Raw genomic sequence first — 20,258 nt, forward strand, 5'->3', positions numbered from 1 at the left:
GTAGCTACTACATAACAATTGGATACCATGAAATTGGGGAGAAAAAGGGGTAAAAAAAAGTCAATAGAGAATCTATACTGAACAACCATATAAACACCACATGTAAAGTGGTGGTCACATGTTTCATCAGCTGAAATAAAAGATCCCAGAAATGTTCCATACTCACAAAAAGCCTGTTTGTCTCAAATGTTGATTAATTTTTTTATCCTTTAATCCAAACAAATATTATGGTTATACACTAACTGCTAAAAAAAAACACACAATATTTTGGGAAATAAAAATAAATAAAAAGTATAATCTTTGTAAATATGTTATTTGGGATGCAGACAGTCTTTTAAAACACATGATAATGGAACAAAACATTTTACGACTCGGGTGCCGACAGGCTTTTAAAACATTTACGACTGGGGTTGTTCGAAAAGCTCTGAAACAATTAGCAGTGGAAACATGCATATTGATGAAAAGCATGACATGTGTAGTTCTGAAATACAATGCCGCAGAGTACAAAGGAGAAATTAATTGAAACATTTTCTCGCCATTTGAGCCCAAATGAGGCTCAGGGAATTTAATGACTATTACAAGTCATTTTAAACTCACCAGAATTAAAAAAAATTATAATTAAATGGTCTGATTGTGAATTATTCCTCATAATAATAGAGAGAAAGACAGTCTATATCTCCAACAAATGTCACCATTCAAATCAAATCAAATGTAGTTAGTTCAACAGATATGGCAGTCACATATAAGAGGTGTAGGCATCATTCCTATTCCAGAACCCTGGTCAAAGGTAAGGCGCTAGTGAATAGGGTCAAATATTTCCCATGGTCCAATAGTTTAGAAGTGAGACTGACAGTCTGCCGGTGGTGAATCAAGCATCTGTAGCGGCATCTAAAGTAATGCACAGTACCAGTCGAAAGTTTGGACACACCTACTCATTCAAGGTTTTTATTTTTTAAACTATTTTCTACATTGTAGAATAATAGTGATGACGTCACCACTATGAAATAACCCATATGGAATCATGTAGTAACCAGAAAAGTAACCATATTTTACATTTCAGATTCTTCAAAGTAGCCACCCTCAATGACATCTTTACGCTGGGGTTTCCGGGGTGATGGTATTGATGTGAGCCATGACCAACTTTCACAGCACTTTTCATGGGTACTGACGTGAGTACTACAGGGCGGTAATCGTTTCTGCAGGTTACCTTCACATTCTTGGGCACAGGTTGACCTGCTTCAAACATGTAGGTATTACAGACTCGGTCAGTGAAGACACTTGGTCTGCACATGCCGTAATCCGTCTGGCCCCTTGTGTATGCTGACCTGTTTAAAGGTCTTGCTCACATCAGCTACGGAGAGCGTGGTCACACAGTCATCCAGAAAAGCTAGCGCTCTCATGCATGCTTCAGTGTTGCTTGCCTCAAAGCGAGCATAAAAGGCATTTATTCTGTCTGATAGGCTCACGTCACTGGGCAGCTCGCGGCAGGGTTTTCCTTTGTAATAGTTTGAAGCTGGTGACTGATGTGGTGTACTCTTCAATGCCATTGGATAAATCCTGGAACATATTCCAGTCTGTGACAACAAAACAGTCCTGTAGTTTAACATCTGCTTCATCTGACCACTTCCGTTCTGCTCACAGCTAAGTCACTGTGACGGCCGGCCGCCCAACAACTTCCTTCTTCTACCATTTGAGCTTGTAAACAGGAATCGGGAGGATGCAGTTATCCCTGATGTCAGATCCCTTCTTTCTTTTTTCCAAATGGAGGGCGCTATCTCTCTCAGAATGACCTTCTTGAGAGTTTTGTCATTCAACTGAGACTGTTTCTGGTGTGCTTGTGAAATGCTGGTAGAAATGAGGTAAAACAGATTTAAGTTTGCCTGCGTTTACAGTCCCCGGCCACTAGGAGTGCGGCTTCTGGTTGAGCATTTTATTGTTTGCTTATGGCCTCTTATGCTGACTGCAGTCTTAGTGCATCAGTTTGTGGTGGTAAAGAGATGGCTATGAAAAAATAAACACACACACACACACTGAGAGAACACACACACACACTGAGAGAACACACACACACACTAAGAGAACACACCTTCCCCACACACACTGAGATCCGCTACAAGACATACACACACACTGAGAGAACACACACACACTCATCCACCTCTGGCCTGCTCGCCTCCCTACCACTGAGAACACACACACACACTAAGAGTCAAACACACACACACACTGAGAGAACACACACACACACTGAGAGAACACACACACACTGAGAACACACACACACACTAAGAGAACACACACACACACACTGAGAGAACACACACACACACTGAGAGAACACACACACACTGAGAACACACACACACGCTGAGAGAACACACACACACACTGAGAGAACACACACACACACTAAGAGAACACACACACACACACGCACACCGAGAGAACGTAATCACACACTGAGAGAACACACACACACTAAGAGAACACACACACACACACGCACACCGAGAGAACACAAACACACACTGAGAGAACACACACACACACATACTGAGAGGACACACACACACTGAGAGAACACACACACACCGAGAGAAACACACACACACTGAGAGAACACACACACACTAAGAGAACACACACACACCGAGAGAACACACACACACACTGAGAACACACGCACACACTGAGAGAACACACACACACTGAGAGAACACACACACACACTGAGAGAACACACACACACACTGAGAGAACACACACAAACACTGAGAGGACACACACACACTGAGAGAACACACACACACTGAGACACACACACACACACACTGAGAGAACACACACAGACACTGAGAGGACACACACACACTGAGAGAACACACACACACACTGAGAGAACACACACACACACTGAGAGAACACACACACACACTGAGAGAACACACACACACTGAGAACACACACACACACTGAGAGGACACACACACACTGAGAGAACACACACACACACTGAGAGAACACATACACACTGAGAACACACACACACACACACACACACTGAGAGAACACACACACCCTGAGAGAACACACACAAACACACACACTGAGAACACACATACACACTGAGAGAACACACACAAACACACAGACTGAGAGGACACACACACACTCAGAGAACACACACACACACTGAGAGAACACACACACCCTGAGAGAACACACACACACACACACTGAGAGAACACACACACCCTGAGAGAACACACACACACACACACACACTGAGAGAACACACACACACACTGAGAGAACACACACACACTGAGAGGACACACACACACTGAGAGAACACACACACACACTGAGAGAACACACACACACTGAGAGGACACACACACACTGAGAGAACACACACACACACTGAAGAGAACACACACACACTGAGAGGACACACACACACTGAGAACACACACACACACTGAGACACACGTCGTCGGTGTGCAGCGAGCCAATCAGCTAACCGCCAGCCCTGGCGAGATCCAATAGAGGACGACGAACACATTAAATATGAACTTCATTGGTCCCGATAGGGGCTGTCTGGCTAACATACAGCTGGATCACATACGCAGAGCATCACAGGGAAATGTCATCGCAACTTCCCCAAGAGACACAGCACACTCAGTATCACACTCTCTGCATCAAAGACAATAACAGTCCTAACTGGGAGATGAGAAACGCTGTGTGTTTGTGGGGAAGACTCTGCTGGCTGACACAGGCCCTGTTGGTATGTGTGTGTGTGTGAGGTACCATGTCTCTGGCTGACGCAGGCCCTGTTGGTATGTGTGTGTTTGTGGGGAAGACTCTGCTGGCTGACACAGGCCCTGTTGGTATGTGTGTGTGTGTGAGGTACCATGTCTCTGGCTGACGCAGGCCCTGTTGGTATGTGTGTGTGTGTGAGGTACCATGTCTCTGGCTGACGCAGGCCCTGTTGGTATGTGTGTGTGAGGTACCATGTCTCTGGTTGACGCAGGCCCTGTTGGTATGTGTGTGTGAGGTACCATGTCTCTGGTTGACACGGGCCCTGTTGGTATGTGTGTGTGAGGTAGCATGTCTCTGGTTGACACAGGCCCTGTTGGTATGTGTGTGTGTGTGTGTGAGGTACCATGTCTCTGGCTGACGCAGGCCCTGTTGGTATGTGTGTGTGTGTGAGGTAGCATGTCTCTGGTTGACGCAGGCCCTGTTGGTATGTGTGTGTGTGTGAGGTAGCATGTCTCTGGTTGACGCAGGCCCTGTTGGTATGTGTGTGTGAGGTACCATGTCTCTGGTTGACACAGGCCCTGTTGGTATGTGTGTGTGTGTGAGGTACCATGTCTCTGGCTGACGCAGGCCCTGTTGGTATGTGTGTGTGTGTGAGGTACCATGTCTCTGGTTGACACAGGCCCTGTTGGTATGTGTGTGTGTGTGAGGTACCATGTCTCTGGTTGACACGGGCCCTGTTGGTATGTGTGTGTGAGGTAGCATGTCTCTTGTTGACACAGGCCCTGTTGGTATGTGTGTGTGTGTGTGAGGTACCATGTCTCTGGCTGACGCAGGCCCTGTTGGTATGTGTGTGTGTGTGAGGTACCATGTCTCTGGTTGACACAGGCCCTGTTGGTATGTGTGTGTGTGTGAGGTACCATGTCTCTGGCTGATGCAGGCCCTGTTGGTATGTGTGTGTGTGTAGCATGTCTCTGTACACATGTTGGTATGTGTGACTGAGACTGACAGCCAAGAAACTGTTGGTATGTGTGTGTGTGTGTGAGGGCACTCAGACCAGAACACAGTTGACACAGGCCCTGTTGGTATGTATGTGTGTGTGTGAGGTACCATGTCTCTGGTTGACACAGGCCCTGTTGGTATGTGTGTGTGTGTGAGGTACCATGTTGGTATCGACTGAGACTGACAGCCAAGAAACAAGAGGCACCAGACCAGAACACAGGCCCTGTTGGTATGTGTGTGTGTGTGAGGTACCATGTCTCTGGTTGACACAGGCCCTGTTGGTATGTGTGTGTGAGGTACCATGTCTCTGGTTGACGCAGGCCCTGTTGGTATGTGTGTGTGTGTGAGGTAGCATGTCTCTGGCTGACGCAGGCCCTGTTGGTATGTGTGTGTGTGAGGTACCATGTCTCTGGTTGACACAGGCCCTGTTGGTGTGTGTGTGTGCGTGAGGTACCATGTCTCTGGTTGACGCAGGCCCTGTTGGTATGTGGGCTTGCGTGAGGTACCATGTCTCTGGTTGACGCAGGCCCTGTTGGTATGTGGGCTTGCGTGAGGTACCATGTCTCTGGTTGACGCAGGCCCTGTTGGTATGTGTGTGTGAGGTACCATGTCTCTGGTTGACACAGGCCCTGTTGGTATGTGTGCGTGTGTGAGGTACCATGTCTCTGGTTGACGCAGGCCCTGTTGGTATGTGTGTGTGTGTGAGGTAGCATGTCTCTGGCTGACGCAGGCCCTGTTGGTATGTGTGTGTGTGAGGTACCATGTCTCTGGTTGACACAGGCCCTGTTGGTGTGTGTGTGTGCGTGAGGTACAATGTCTCTGGTTGACGCAGGCCCTGTTGGTATGTGGGCTTGCGTGAGGTACCATGTCTCTGGCTGACGCAGGCCCTGTTGGTATGTGTGTGTGAGGTACCATGTCTCTGGTTGACACAGGCCCTGTTGGTATGTGTGCGTGTGTGAGGTACCATGTCTCTGGTTGACACAGGCCCTGTTGGTATGTGTGTGTGAGGTACCATGTCTCTGGTTGACACAGGCCCTGTTGGTATGTGTGTGTGAGGTAGCATGTCTCTGGTTGACGCAGGCCCTGTTGGTATGTGTGTGTGTGTGAGGTAGCATGTCTCTGGTTGACACAGGCCCTGTTGGTATGTGTGTGTGTGTGAGGTAGCATGTCTCTGGTTGACGCAGGCCCTGTTGGTATGTGTGTGTGTGTGAGGTACCATGTCTCTGGTTGACACAGGCCCTGTTGGTATCGACTGAGACTGACAGCCAAGAAACAAGAGGCACCAGACCAGAACAAACCAGACCAGACCAGACCAGACCAGAACAGACCAGACCAGATCAAACCAGACCAGACCAGACCAGACCCAGACCAGACCAGAACAAACCAGACCAGAACAAACCAGACCAGACCAGACCAGACCAGAACAGACCAGAACAAACCAGACCAGACCAGACCAGAACAAACCAGACCAGACCAGACCAGAACAAACCAGACCAGAACAAACCAGACCAGACCAGACCAGACCCGACCAGACCAGAACAAACCAGACCAGAACAAACCAGACCAGAACAAACCAGACCAGAACAAACCAGAACAAACCAGACCAGAACAAACCAGACCAGACCAGACCAGTGTGTGTGTCCTCTCAGTGTGTGTGTGTTGTAGACCAGACCAGAACAGACCAGACCAGAACAAACCAGACCAGAACAAACCAGACCAGAACAAACCAGACCAGACCAGACCAGACCAGACCAGACCAGACCAGAACAGACCAAACCAGACCAGACCAAAACAGACCAGACCAAAACAGACCAGACCAGAACAGACCAGATCAAACCAGACTCTGGTGCCTCTAGGATAAACACACACACACACACACACACACACGTGTGCGTGTGTGTGTATGTCTGTGCATGCGGCTAATTTTGTCCTGATGGTGGTTTCGCTCGACTGCCACGCGCCAAGAGGTTCCCCATCTCTCTCTACCATTTCTCCCTTTATCTGTCTTTCTGTTTCTCTTTCTCTCTCATATATCTCTCCCTCTCCCCCGCCTTCTCTCTCAGTCCCTCCCCTCTCTCTCTCTCTCTCTCTCTCTCTCTCTCTCTCTCTCTCTCTCTCTCTCTCTCTCTCTCTCTCTCTCTCTCTCTCTCGCTCTCTCTCTCTCTCTCTCCTTGTCTCTCTCTCTCTCTCCTCTCTCTCTCTCTCTCTCTTTCTCTCTCTCTCTCTCTCTCTCTCTCTCTCTCTCTCTCTCTCTCTCTCTCTCTTCTCTCTTCCCTTTCTCCGTATGGAGACGGATAATCAGGCGGTAATGCCAGCCTCCCTCCCTCGGGGACTGCCTCTGAGTAGCCTGTTAAGATTTAATTTGCATGCTTAATTAGTAAATTAAAAGGAGTGCCTCTCTCTCAGCTCTCTGCCAGCCCCCCCTCCCGTGATCCCTCTCCCCTGTCCTTCACGCTCCCTCTCCCTTCTCTCCCTCTGCCACCCCTCCAACCAGAAGTGGTGATTCCCACTCCAGTTCACTTCAGCCTGGTGGAGTGTCTGACCTGCTCTCAGAGAGGGGTGCTGGTGTCTGTGAAGGGCTGTAGGGAGGAGAGGAGGTGGGAGGTGGATGAGGGAAGTGAAGGAGAGGAAAGTGGGAGAGATCTGTCTGAAATGAGCCAATCAGAGAGCTGAGGAGGAGAGGAGAATTGAGCTCACGCTCCAGGGGAGGTTGTGAATTACTGTAACCTCCCACTCTTTTCTCAATATCTTCCTCCCTCATCCCTCCATCCCTGCCTCCCTCCCTCACTCAATCCCTCCCTCCCTCAATCCCTCACTCCATCCCTCCTTCCATACATCCTTCCATCCCTCCCTCCCTCCCTCCCTCCCTCCCTCCCTCCCTCCCTCCCTCCCTCCCTCCCTCCCCCCTCAATCTCTCCTTCACTCTATCCCTGCTTCCCTCTCTCCCTCACTCCATCTCTCACTCTCTCCCTCACTCCATCCATCCCTCCATCTCTCCTTCACTCTATCCCTGCCTCCCTCTCTCCCTCACTCCATCCCTCCATCCCTCCCTCACTCTATCCCTGCCTCCCTCTCTCCCTCACTCCATCCCTCCATCCCTCCCTCACTCTATCCCTGCCTCCCTCTCTCCCTCACTCCATCTCTCACTCTCTCCCTCACTCCATCCCTCCATCCCTCCCTCCCTCACTCTATCCCTGCTTCCCTCTGTACCTCACTCCATCCCTCCATTTCTCCCTCACTCCATCCATCCCTCCCTCACTCTATCCCTCACTCCATCCCTCCCTCACTCTCTCTCCCTCACTCCATCCATCCCTCCATCTCTCCCTCACTCTATCCCTGCTTCCCTCTCTACCTTACTCCACCCCTCAATCTCTCCCTCACTCTATCCCTGCCTCCCTCTCTCCCTCACTCCATCCCTCTATCCCTGCTTCCCTCCATTCCTCCATCCAGCCAGCAGTAGAGGACATGCTTCAGAAAGCGCCTGGCTGACATGGGACTCCATTATGAGATCACATGAGATGAGTTGTAATATTCATAGATATTAAAGAAGAGATGTGATAGTTTACAGATGACAAATACTGGAGAGTCTCTGGGAGATCATAAATCATAACCTCATTCTCTATGACATCCTGTGTTCTCTGTGACATCCTGTGTTCTCTGTGACATCCTGTGTTCTCTGTGACATCCTGTGTTCTCTATGACATCCTGTGTTCTCTGTGACATCCTGTGTTCTCTATGACATCCTGTGTTCATCCTGTGTTCTCTATGACATGACATCCTGTGTTCTCTATGACATCCTGTGTTCTCTATGACATCCTGTGTTCTCTATGACATCCTGTGTTCTCTATGACATCCTGTGTTCTCTATGACATCCTGTGTTCTCTATGACATCCTGTGTTCTCTATGACATCCTGTGTTCTCTATGACATCCTGTGTTCTCTATGACATCCTGTGTTCTCTATGACATCCTGTGTTCTCTATGACATCCTGTGTTCTCTGTGACATTACCTAACAGAAGACAAGTTATTATTATTTTCAGCAAATATGATGCAATACCAGGCCAGTGCAGCTAAGCTCAGCCAAGTCCGTACTCTACTGTACACACCGTCTCCTGAGTGAGAGAGCATTATAAACAAGTGTGGTTTTATCCTGCATCAATAGTGTGTTGTTTTATCCTGCATCAATAGTGTGGTTTTATCCTGCATCAATAGTGTGGTTTTATCCTGCATCAATAGTGTTGGTTTATCCTGCATCAGTGGTGTGGTTTTATCCTGCATCAATAGTGTTGTTTATCCTGCATCAATAGTGTTGTTTTATCCTGCATCAATAGTGTGGTTTTATCCTGCATCAATAGTGTTGTTTTATCCTGCATCAATAGTGTTGTTTTATCCTGCATCAATAGTGTTGGTTTATCCTGCATCAATAGTGTTGGTTTATCCTGCATCAGTGGTGTTGTTTTATCCTGCATCAATAGTGTTGGTTTATCCTGCATCAATAGTGTTGTTTTATCCTGCATCAATAGTGTTGGTTTATCCTGCATCAATAGTGTGGTTTTATCCTGCATCAATAGTGTTGTTTATCCTGCATCAATAGTGTTGTTTTATCCTGCATCAATAGTGTTGTTTTATCCTGCATCAATAGTGTTGTTTATCCTGCATCAATAGTGTTGTTTTATCCTGCATCAATAGTGTTGTTTTATCCTGCATCAATAGTGTGGTTTTATCCTGCATCAATAGTGTTGTTTTATCCTGCATCAATAGTGTTGTTTATCCTGCATCAATAGTGTTGGTTTATCCTGCATCAATAGTGTTGTTTTATACTGCATCAATAGTGTGTTGTTTTATCCTGCATCAATAGTGTTGTTTTATCCTGCATCAATAGTGTTGGTTTATCCTGCATCAATAGTGTGGTTTTATCCTGCATCAATAGTGTTGTTTTATCCTGCATCAATAGTGTTGTTTATCCTGCATCAATAGTGTTGGTTTATCCTGCATCAATAGTGTTGGTTTATCCTGCATCAATAGTGTGATTTTATCCTGCATCAATAGTGTTGTTTTATCCTGCATCAATAGTGTTGTTTTATCCTGCATCAATAGTGTTGTTTTATCCTGCATCAATAGTGTTGTTTTATCCTGCATCAATAGTGTTGTTTTATCCTGCATCAATAGTGTTGGTTTATCCTGCATCAATAGTGTTGTTTTATCCTGCATCAATAGTGTTGTTTTATCCTGCATCAATAGTGTTGTTTTATCCTGCATCAATAGTGTTGTTTTATCCTGCATCAATAGTGTTGTTTTATCCTGCATCAATAGTGTTGTTTTATCCTGCATCAATAGTGTTGTTTTATCCTGCATCAATAGTGTGGTTTTATCCTGCATCAATAGTGTGGTTTTATCCTGCATCAATAGTGTTGTTTTATCCTGCATCAATAGTGTGGTTTTACACTGCGGATCCTCTCCTGTATCCCACTCTCTTCCTTTCCTCTCTCCTGTCGTGTCTCTCCACTAGAGGTGTGCCGACAGGGCCATACTCGTATTTATAATCCTATACTTTGACAGTTGATAGTCGGATCGGATGATACTCGTGATCGGGGGGGGCGAAAGTGTTTTAATATGCCTAAATAAATAGATGTTGGCAAAATCCCTCCCTGCACGTGCTCACTGCAAAACATCTGCAGATTAGTGTGCGGAGGGGTGTCTGTTTCTCTCCTGTTCAGAAACAGCATTTCATATTTTCCCCTTACCCTTGGTCCCTCCTGTTAGATATTATGCACATTGACGGCTTGATATCAAACGTCCTCACCATGTGATTTACAAGAGGAGCAGGCAGCAGCAATCTAAATGATCAGACCCAAAACATGCCAGTAAAAGGGATTGGGTGAAATTATGAAGCGAGTGGATGGAGAAATTCAATTTCACTCTATCCAATCAGAACAGCAGGATCAACGTACAGCCAGCCCTTCTATTTACAGACAGGCAAACTAGCCAGTTGAGTTATTTAGACCACGTAGAACCTCACAAATGACTGATTGACATGAGAAAGATGCACGCTGGCGCTGGCACTGGTTTTGTCTCGGCACACCTCTACTCTCAGCCCTCTCCTCTCCTCTCCTCTCCTCTCCTCTCCTCTCCTCTCCTCTCCTCTCTCCTTTCCCTCTCCTCTCCTCTCCTCTCCTCTCCTTTCCTCTCCTCTCCTCTCCTCTCCCCTCTCCTCTCCTCTCCTCTCCTCTCCTCTCCTCTCCTCTCCTCTCCTCTCCTCTCCTCTCCTTTCCCTCTCCTCTCCTCTCCTTTCCCTCTCCTCTCCTCTCCTCTCTCTCCTCTCCTCTCCTCTCCTCTCCTTTCCCTCTCCTCTCCTCTCCCTCCTTTCCCTCTCCTCTCCCTCTCCTCTCCTCTCCTCTCCTCTCCTCTCTCCTCTCCTCTCCTCTCCTCTCCTCTCCCTCTCCTCTCCTCTCCTCTCCTCTCCCTCTCCTCTCCTCTCCTCTCCTCTCCTCTCCTCTCCTCCCTCTCCTCTCCTCTCCTCTCCTCTCCTCCTCTCTCTCTCCTCTCCTCTCCTCTCCTCTCCTCTCCTCTCCTCTCCTCTCTCCTCTCCTCTCCTCTCCTCTCCTCTCCTCTCCTCTCCTCTCCTCTCCTCTCCTCTCCCTCTCCTCTCCTCTCCTCTCCTCTCCTCTCCTCTCCTCTCCTTTCCCTCTCCTCTCCTCTCCTCTCCTCTCCTCTCCTCCATAGTTTTGCTCCTGACCTATTTTTTTTTCTTTTTTCGCTGATCGTAATTTTTTTTGCACATAATGTTTCCTCCATTGTTTCCTATGACCAAAAATAGCTTCTGGAGATCAGAACAGCGACCCCGGACCAAGCCCTAATCCCAGACCATGCCCTAATTCCCGGACCAAGCCCTAATCCCCAGACCACGCCCTAATCCCCGGACCACCCCCTAATCCCCAGACCACGCCCTAATCCCCGACACTTGGAAGAGAAAGAGACGGTGAAATACAGGCTGACGTGCTGGCGCCCTGATGAAACTACAGATGTGAAATAGAGGCTGACGTGCTGGCGCCCTGATGAAACTACAGTTGTGAAATAGAGGCTGACGTGCTGGCGCCCTGATGAAACTACAGTTGTGAAATAGAGGCTGACGTGCTGGCGCCCTGATGAAACTACAGTTGTGAAATAGAGGCTGACGTGCTGGCGCCCTGATGAAACTACAGAGGGGAGTAAATAAACCCCCTCTACCCTCTGTTCTATTGGATAATGTACAGTCACTGGAGAATAAACTGGACGAGGCTGGAGACTCTCCTATCAACGGGACCTGAAGAACTGCAATATCCTAGCAATGAGCTGTGTTCTGCCATAAGCAAACAAGAAAATACTCACGCAAAGGAGGCACTCCTAGTGGCCAGTGATTTTAATGCAGACAAACTGAAATCCGTCTTACAGAATTTCTACAAGCATGTCAACTGTGCAACAAGAGGCAAAACACCTCTAGATCACCTTTACTCCACACACAGTGATGCATTCCATTTGGCAAATCGGACATAACTCCATCCTCCTGATTCCTGCTTGCATACAAAACCTCAAACAGGAAGTACCAGTGACACGCTCAATACAGAAGTGGTCCGATGAAGCGGTTGCTAAGCTACGGGACTATTTTGCTTGCACAGACTGGAATATGTTCCGGGATTCATCTGATGGCATTGAGGAATTAACCATATAAGTTACAGGTTTCATTAATAAGTGAATCGATGACGTCATCCCCAAAGTGACCGCAAGTACATATCCCAACCAGAAGCCATGGATTACAGGCAACATGCCCCAGGACTACCTGACATGATGACTCCTTGCTGTCCCCAGTCCACCTGACCGTGCTGCTGCTCCAGTTTCAACTGTTCTGCCTTATTATTATTCGACCATGCTGGTCATTTATGAACATTTGAACATCTTGGCCATGTTCTGTTATAATCTCCACCCGGCACAGCCAGAAGAGGACTGGCCACCCCACATAGCCTGGTTCCTCTCTAGGTTTCTTCCTAGGTTTTGGCCTTTCTAGGGAGTTTTTCCTAGCCACCGTGCTTCTACACCTGCATTGTTTGGGGTTTTAGGCTGGGTTTCTGTACAGCACTTTGAGATATCAGCTGATGTACGAAGGGCTATATAAATACATTTGATTTGATTTGATTTGATTTTGAACATCTGAACTGAGCTAAAGGCTAGAGCTGCCGCTTTCAAGGAGCAGGACACTAATCAGGACGCTTATAGGAAATTCCGCTGCGCCTTCCGAAGAACCATCAAACAGGCAAAGCGTCAATACAGGACTAAACTTGAATCCTAATACACCGGCTTTGACGCTCGCCGGATGTAGCAAGGCTTGCAAACGATCATGGATTACAAAGGGAAACCCAGCCGTGAGCTGCCAAGTGACACAAGTTTGTTCTATGCTCGCATTGAGGCAAGCAACATTAAACCATGCATGAGAGCACCAGCTGTTCAGGGTGTGATCACTCTCTCCGTAGCCGATGTAAGACCTTTAAACAGGTCAACATACCAGGATGTGGCAGGGCAGGAAAACCATTACAGACTACAAAGGTAAGCACAGCCGAGAGCTGTGGATGTGGCAGGGCAGGAAAACCGCAGAAACCAGTCTCATACGGAAAGTGTGGCTAATGTTGCAGAGGGACATTCAGAATAATTTATCAGTCATTATTTTTGTTGTCTGTAGCTATTAGTCTTTAACAGCGGATATTATGCATAATTTGATAGCTTCAGTTACATTTTCTAAACCAACAAACTACCTTGTCTGGGTAAAAAATGTGTCCTTGACTTTTTGGTTTCATGTTATTGACAACTGTATTTGTGGTTGTGTTTTATGATCTCTAAAGCATTTGTGGTTGTGTTTTATGATATTTCATTTTTTCAACTTTTAAATATACCTTTGCAAAAATTCAACAAAAATTGTTTTTGCTTTGTCAATTATGGGGTATTGTGATGTCATTATGAGGTATTGTGATGTCATTATGGGGTATTGTGATGTCATTATGGGGTATTGTGATGTCATTATGGGGTATTGTGATGTCATTATGAGGTATTGTGATGTCATTATGAGGTATTGTGATGTCATTATGGGGTATTGTGATGTCATTATGGGGTATTGTAAATGTCATTATGGGGTATTGTGATGTCATTATGAGATATTGTGATGTCATTATGGGGTATTGTGATGTCATTATGGGGTATTGTGAAGCCATTATGGGGTATTGTGAAGCCATTATGGGGTATTGTGACAATTTTTGTTGAATTTTTGCAAAGGTATATTTAAAAGTTGAAAAAATGAAATATCACATTTCCATAAGTACTCAGAGCCTTTACTCAGTACTTTGTTGAAGCACCTTTTGGCAGCGATTACAGCCTCGAGTCTTTGCACACCATTCACTTGAAAAAGAAAAGGAGAGCCGCACACTCTAGGAGCTCAGATGCAATAATTGAATAACCTAAAATCCAACGTTTGGACAGACAAGCTGTCTTCATCTGCGTATAATGACAAACACTGTGGATCACTAGTTTATATCGTGTCAAAGGACACACACAGGTGTCTGTAATCATGGCTGGGTGTGGCCTGATATCATTGGTTCATTCTCAGATATAAATAGAACGTATAAAAAACATAAATGAATAGCACACGATCATAGATACAATATGGCTACACAGACCTACAAACATTTACAATGAATAGCACACGATCATAGATACAATATGGCTACAGACCTACAAACATTTACAACGAATAGCACAATCACAATAATCACAAGAATGGCTTCAGATCAAAGTTGAGACTGAAGGGAGCAAGAGTCTTTAATTAAAGATCCAGGCAGCCTCTCATTTTACCAAATATTGTCGAGGTCACCCCCTCTCTCCTAGGGAGGGTGATGTGTTCGATGCTGATATAACGTAGGGACGAAATCGAGTGGATCAATTCCAAAAAGTGGGCCGCAACTGGGTACGTCGAGCCTTAGTGGATCACGTAATAACACCTTCAACTGGATACGTCGAGCCTTAGTGGATCACGTAATAACACCTTCAACTGGATACGTCGAGCCTTAGTGGATCACCTAATAACACCTTCAACTGGGTAAGTCGAGTTTTTGCACCTGGTGGTGCTATATTGCTCTGAGATTCGTACTCTGAGTTCCTAGATCGTGAGATTATCATTTTCTTTATCAGGTGTTCTACTCTGCTAAGCCAGGTTTCATCAGACCAGAGAATCTGGTTTCTAATGGTCTGAGAGTCTTTAGGTGTCTTTTTGCAAACTCCAAGCGGGCTGTCATGTGCCTTTTACTGAGGAGTGGCTTCTGTCTGGCCACTCTACCATAAAGGCCTGATTGGTGGAGTGCTGCAGAGATGGTTGTCTTTCTGGAAGGCTCTCCCATCTTCACAGAGAAACTTTGGAGCTCTGTCAGAGTGACCATAGGGTTCTTGGTCACCTCCCTGACCAAGGCTCTTCTCCCCCGTTTGCTCAGTTTGGCCAGGCGGCTAGCTCTAGGAAGAGTCTTGGTGGTTCCAAACTTCTTTCATTTAAGAATGATGGAGGCCACTGTGTTCTTGGGGACATTCGATGCTGCAGACATGTTTTGGTATCCTTCCCCAGATCTGTGCCTCGACACAATCCTGTCTCGCAGCTCTACGGACAATTACTTTGATCTCATGCCTTAGTTTTGATCTGACATACACTGTCAACTTTGTGTCCTTAAATAGACCTTTCCAAATCATGTCCAATCATTTGAAAATACCACAGGTGGACTTCAATCAGATTGTTGAAACATCTCAAGGATTATGAATGGAAGCAGGATGCACCTGAGCTCAATTTCATAGCAAAGGGTCTAAATACTTATGTAAATAAGATATTTCTGTTTTTATTTTTAATACATTTGCAAAATACACTCTCCTCTTTCCCCCTCTCCACTCCTCTCCTCCACTCTCTCCCCTCTCTTCTCCTTCCCCCCTCTCCTCTCTTCTCCTCTCCCCTCCCATACTCTCCCCCTCTCTTCTCCTTCCCCCTCCTCTCACCTCCTCTCTCCCCTCTCCTCATCTCCTCGCTCCTCGCTCCCCTCCTCTCCTATTTTCTCCCCTCTTCTCCTCCCTCCCTCCCCCTACTCCCCTCTCTACTCATCTCCCCCCCCATCTCCCCTCCCCTCTTCTCCTACTTCCCGTCTCCCCCTCCTCTCTCCCCCTCCTCTCTTCTCCTCTCTTCTCCTCTCCCCTCCTCTCTTCCTCTCTTCTCCTCTCCTCTCCCCTCCTCTCCTCCTCTCTTCTCCTCTCCCCTCCTCTCCTCCCCTCTTCTCCTCTTCCCTCCTGTCTTCTCCTCTCCTCCTCTCTTCTCCTCTCCCCTTCTCTCTTCTCCTCTCCCCTCCTCTCCTCCCCTCTTCTCCTCTCCTCTCCCCTCCTCTCCTCCTCTCCCCTCCTCTCCTCCTCTCTTCTCCTCTCTCCTCCTCTCCTCCTCTCTTATCCTCTCCCCTCCTCTCCTCCTCTCTTCTCCTCTCCCCTCCTCTCCTCTTATTTCCCCGTCTCCCCCCTGGCCCCAGAGTGCATTAGCCACTCAGTCTCCTCTTCCTGTTCCTGTTCCTGTGGTAACCCACAGCCTCTCTATGGAGTTGTCGTTTTTACAGGTTGATTTAACACTAAGTCCCGCTGTTTGGTAATCTCGATATCACACAGCTCTATCAGTCGTTACACAGCGAGACATTTCTTTAGCAGATACATTAACCACTCAGAACACATATTGGCTCTTCCCAAACGCCTCCATATTCCCTATATAGTGCACCACTTTTGACAAGGGCCCATAGGGGGTGATCATTTAAGTTGGGTGCGCTCGCTCGCTCACACACACACACACACACACACACACACACACACACACACACACACACACACACACACACACACACACACACACACACACACACACACACACACACACACAACACCTCTGTGGGGTTATAAAGGTGTGTGGATGAAACTACACCTCTGTGGGGTTCTAAAGGTGTGTGGATGAAACTACACCTCTGTGGGGTTCTAAAGGTGTGTGGATGAAACTACACCTCTGTGGGGTTCTAAAGGTGTGTGGATGAAACAACACCTCTGAGGGGTTCTAAAGGTGTGTGGATGAAACTACACCTCTGTGGGGTTCTAAAGGTGTGTGGATGAAACAACACCTCTGAGGGGTTCTAAAGGTGTGTGGATGAAACTACACCTCTGTGGGGTTCTAAAGGTGTGTGGATGAAACAACACCTCTGTGGGGTTCTAAAGGTGTGTGGATGAAACAAGACCTCTGTGGGGTTCTAAAGGTGTGTGGATGAAACAAGACCTCTGTGGGGTTCTAAAGGTGTGTGGATGAAACTACACCTCTGTGGGGTTCTAAAGGTGTGTGGATGAAACAACACCTCTGAGGTGTGTGTGTATCTAGGTTCCTTACCTTGAAGACATCTTGTGTATCATCCATGCAGTAGACTCTGATGTTATACTCTAGGGTAGAGCAGTATGCGTCAGAGAAGAGCACCAGACGGAGACGCTTAGCTGCGGACATGTTTAGAGATTCTCCCACCAGAGAGAAACGACCCAACTGCTCCGAGAACACTCTGCACGTCTCTGCCTCCAACTGACAGTAATACGGCTCCGAGATCAACTCCTCCCCCATCATCAAGACGTCCTGGGGATAGAGAGAGAGGTGTGGGGTTAGGGGCAGGGTGTGTGTGGTCGTGGGGTCATCGGCAGGCTGTGTGTGGTAGTGGGGTCAGGGTGCATGTGTGGACAGTGATAGAAAAATCAACTAAATAATTCAGACCACATGAAACTCTAGTTTCCTGGCAACAAAACTGCTTCTGGAGAGAAAGAAGAACTAAGATGAGAGAAAGGAGAGATGTAACATCGAGTAAATATTGGATTAAAGAGATTTAGAGAGAGAGGGAGAGACAAGAGAAATGTGAAGAGAGTTGTCTGCTCCACCTGCCGAAACAGCTCAACTGACTGATAGGACACGCTACAGCTCAACTGACTGATAGGACACGCTACAGCTCAACAGACAGGACACGCTACAGCTCAACTGACTGATAGGACACGCTACAGCTCAACTGACTGATAGAACACGCTACAGCTCAACAGACAGGACACGCTACAGCTCAACTGACTGATAGAACACGCTACAGCTCAACAGACAGGACACGCTACAGCTCAACAGACTGACAAGACACGCTACAGCTCAACTGACTGATAGGACACGCTACAGCTCAACTGACTGATAGGACACGCTACAGCCCAACTGACTGATAGGACACGCTACAGCTCAACTGACTGATAGGACACGCTACAGCTCAACTGACTGATAGGACACGCTACAGCTCAACTGACTGATAGGACACGCTACAGCTCAACTGACTGATAGGACACGCTACAGCTCAACAGACAGGACACGCTACAGCTCAACTGACTGATAGGACACGCTACAGCTCAACTGACTGATAGGACACGCTACAGCTCAACAGACTGACAAGACACGCTACAGCTCAACTGACTGATAGGACACGCTACAGCTCAACAGACAGGACACGCTACAGCTCAACAGACTGATAGGACACGCTACAGCTCAACTGACTGATAGAACACGCTACAGCCCAACTGACTGATAGGACACGCTACAGCTCAACTGACTGATAGGACACGCTACAGCCCAACTGACTGATAGGACACGCTACAGCTCAACTGACTGATAGGACACGCTACAGCTCAACTGACTGATAGGACACGCTACAGCTCAACTGACTGATAGGACACGCTACAGCTCAACTGACTGATAGGACACGCTACAGCCCAACTGACTGATAGGACACGCTACAGCTCAACTGACTGATAGGACACGCTACAGCTCAACTGACTGATAGGACACGCTACAGCTCAACTGACTGATAGGACACGCTACAGCTCAACAGACTGACAGGACACGCTACAGCTCAACTGACTGATAGGACACGCTACAGCTCAACTGACTGATAGGACACGCTACAGCTCAACAGACTGATAGGACACACTACAGCTCAACAGACAAGACACGCTACAGCTCAACTGACTGATAGGACACGCTACAGCTCAACTGACTGATAGGACACGCTACAGCTCAACAGACTGACAGGACACACTACAGCTCAACTGACTGATAGGACACGCTACAGCTCAACAGACAGGACACGCTACAGCTCAACTGACTGATAGGACACGCTACAGCTCAACTGACTGATAGGACACGCTACAGCTCAACAGACTGATAGGACACGCTACAGCTCAACAGACTGACAGGACACGCTACAGCTCAACTGACTGATAGGACACGCTACAGCTCAACTGACTGACAGGACACGCTACAGCTCAACTGACTGATAGGACACGCTACAGCTCAACTGACTGATAGGACACGCTACAGCTCAACTGACTGATAGGACACGCTACAGCTCAACTGACTGATAGGACACGCTACAGCTCAACTGACTGATAGGACACGCTACAGCTCAACTGACTGATAGGACACGCTACAGCTCAACAGACTGATAGGACACGCTACAGCTCAACTGACTGATAGGACACGCTACAGCTCAACTGACTGATAGGACACGCTACAGCTCAACTGACTGATAGGACACACTACAGCTCAACTGACTGATAGGACACGCTACAGCTCAACTGACTGATAGGACACGCTACAGCTCAACTGACTGATAGGACACGCTACAGCTCAACTGACTGATAGGACACGCTACAGCTCAACTGACTGATAGGACACGCTACAGCTCAACAGACTGACAGGACACGCTACAGCTCAACTGACTGATAGGACACGCTACAGCTCAACTGACTGATAGGACACGCTACAGCTCAACTGACTGATAGGACACGCTACAGCTCAACTGACTGATAGGACACGCTACAGCTCAACAGACTGATAGAACACGCTACAGCTCAACTGACTGATAGGACACGCTACAGCTCAACAGACTGATAGGACACGCTACAGCTCAACTGACTGATAGGACACGCTACAGCTCAACTGACTGATAGGACACGCTACAGCTCAACAGACTGATAGGACACGCTACAGCTCAACTGACTGATAGGACACGCTACAGCTCAACTGACTGATAGGACACGCTACAGCTCAACTGACTGATAGGACACGCTACAGCTCAACTGACTGATAGGACACGCTACAGCTCAACTGACTGATAGGACACGCTACAGCTCAACTGACTGACAGGACACGCTACAGCTCAACTGACTGATAGGACACGCTACAGCTCAACTGACTGATAGGACACGCTACAGCTCAACAGACTGACAGGACACACTACAGCTCAACTGACTGACAGGACACGCTACAGCTCAACTGACTGATAGGACACGCTACAGCTCAACAGACAGGACACGCTACAGCTCAACTGACTGATAGGACACACTACAGCTCAACTGACT

The 20,258-nt window shown here is 47.5% G+C and overlaps 1 protein-coding gene across 1 annotated transcript in view; it reads right to left on the reverse strand.

Annotated features, from left to right (window-relative positions):
• unc5a (unc-5 netrin receptor A) overlaps positions 1-20,258 on the reverse strand; it is a 468,131-nt gene that overhangs the window by 84,000 nt on the left and 363,873 nt on the right. Inside the window, exon 12 of the mRNA XM_065019100.1 lies at positions 17,218-17,451. Coding sequence (XP_064875172.1) covers positions 17,218-17,451 — 234 coding nt within the window. The remainder of the gene's footprint in view (positions 1-17,217; positions 17,452-20,258) is intronic.

Source organism: Oncorhynchus nerka, linkage group LG6, assembly GCF_034236695.1.
Source record: "Oncorhynchus nerka isolate Pitt River linkage group LG6, Oner_Uvic_2.0, whole genome shotgun sequence".
NCBI classification, from domain to species: domain Eukaryota; kingdom Metazoa; phylum Chordata; class Actinopteri; order Salmoniformes; family Salmonidae; genus Oncorhynchus; species Oncorhynchus nerka.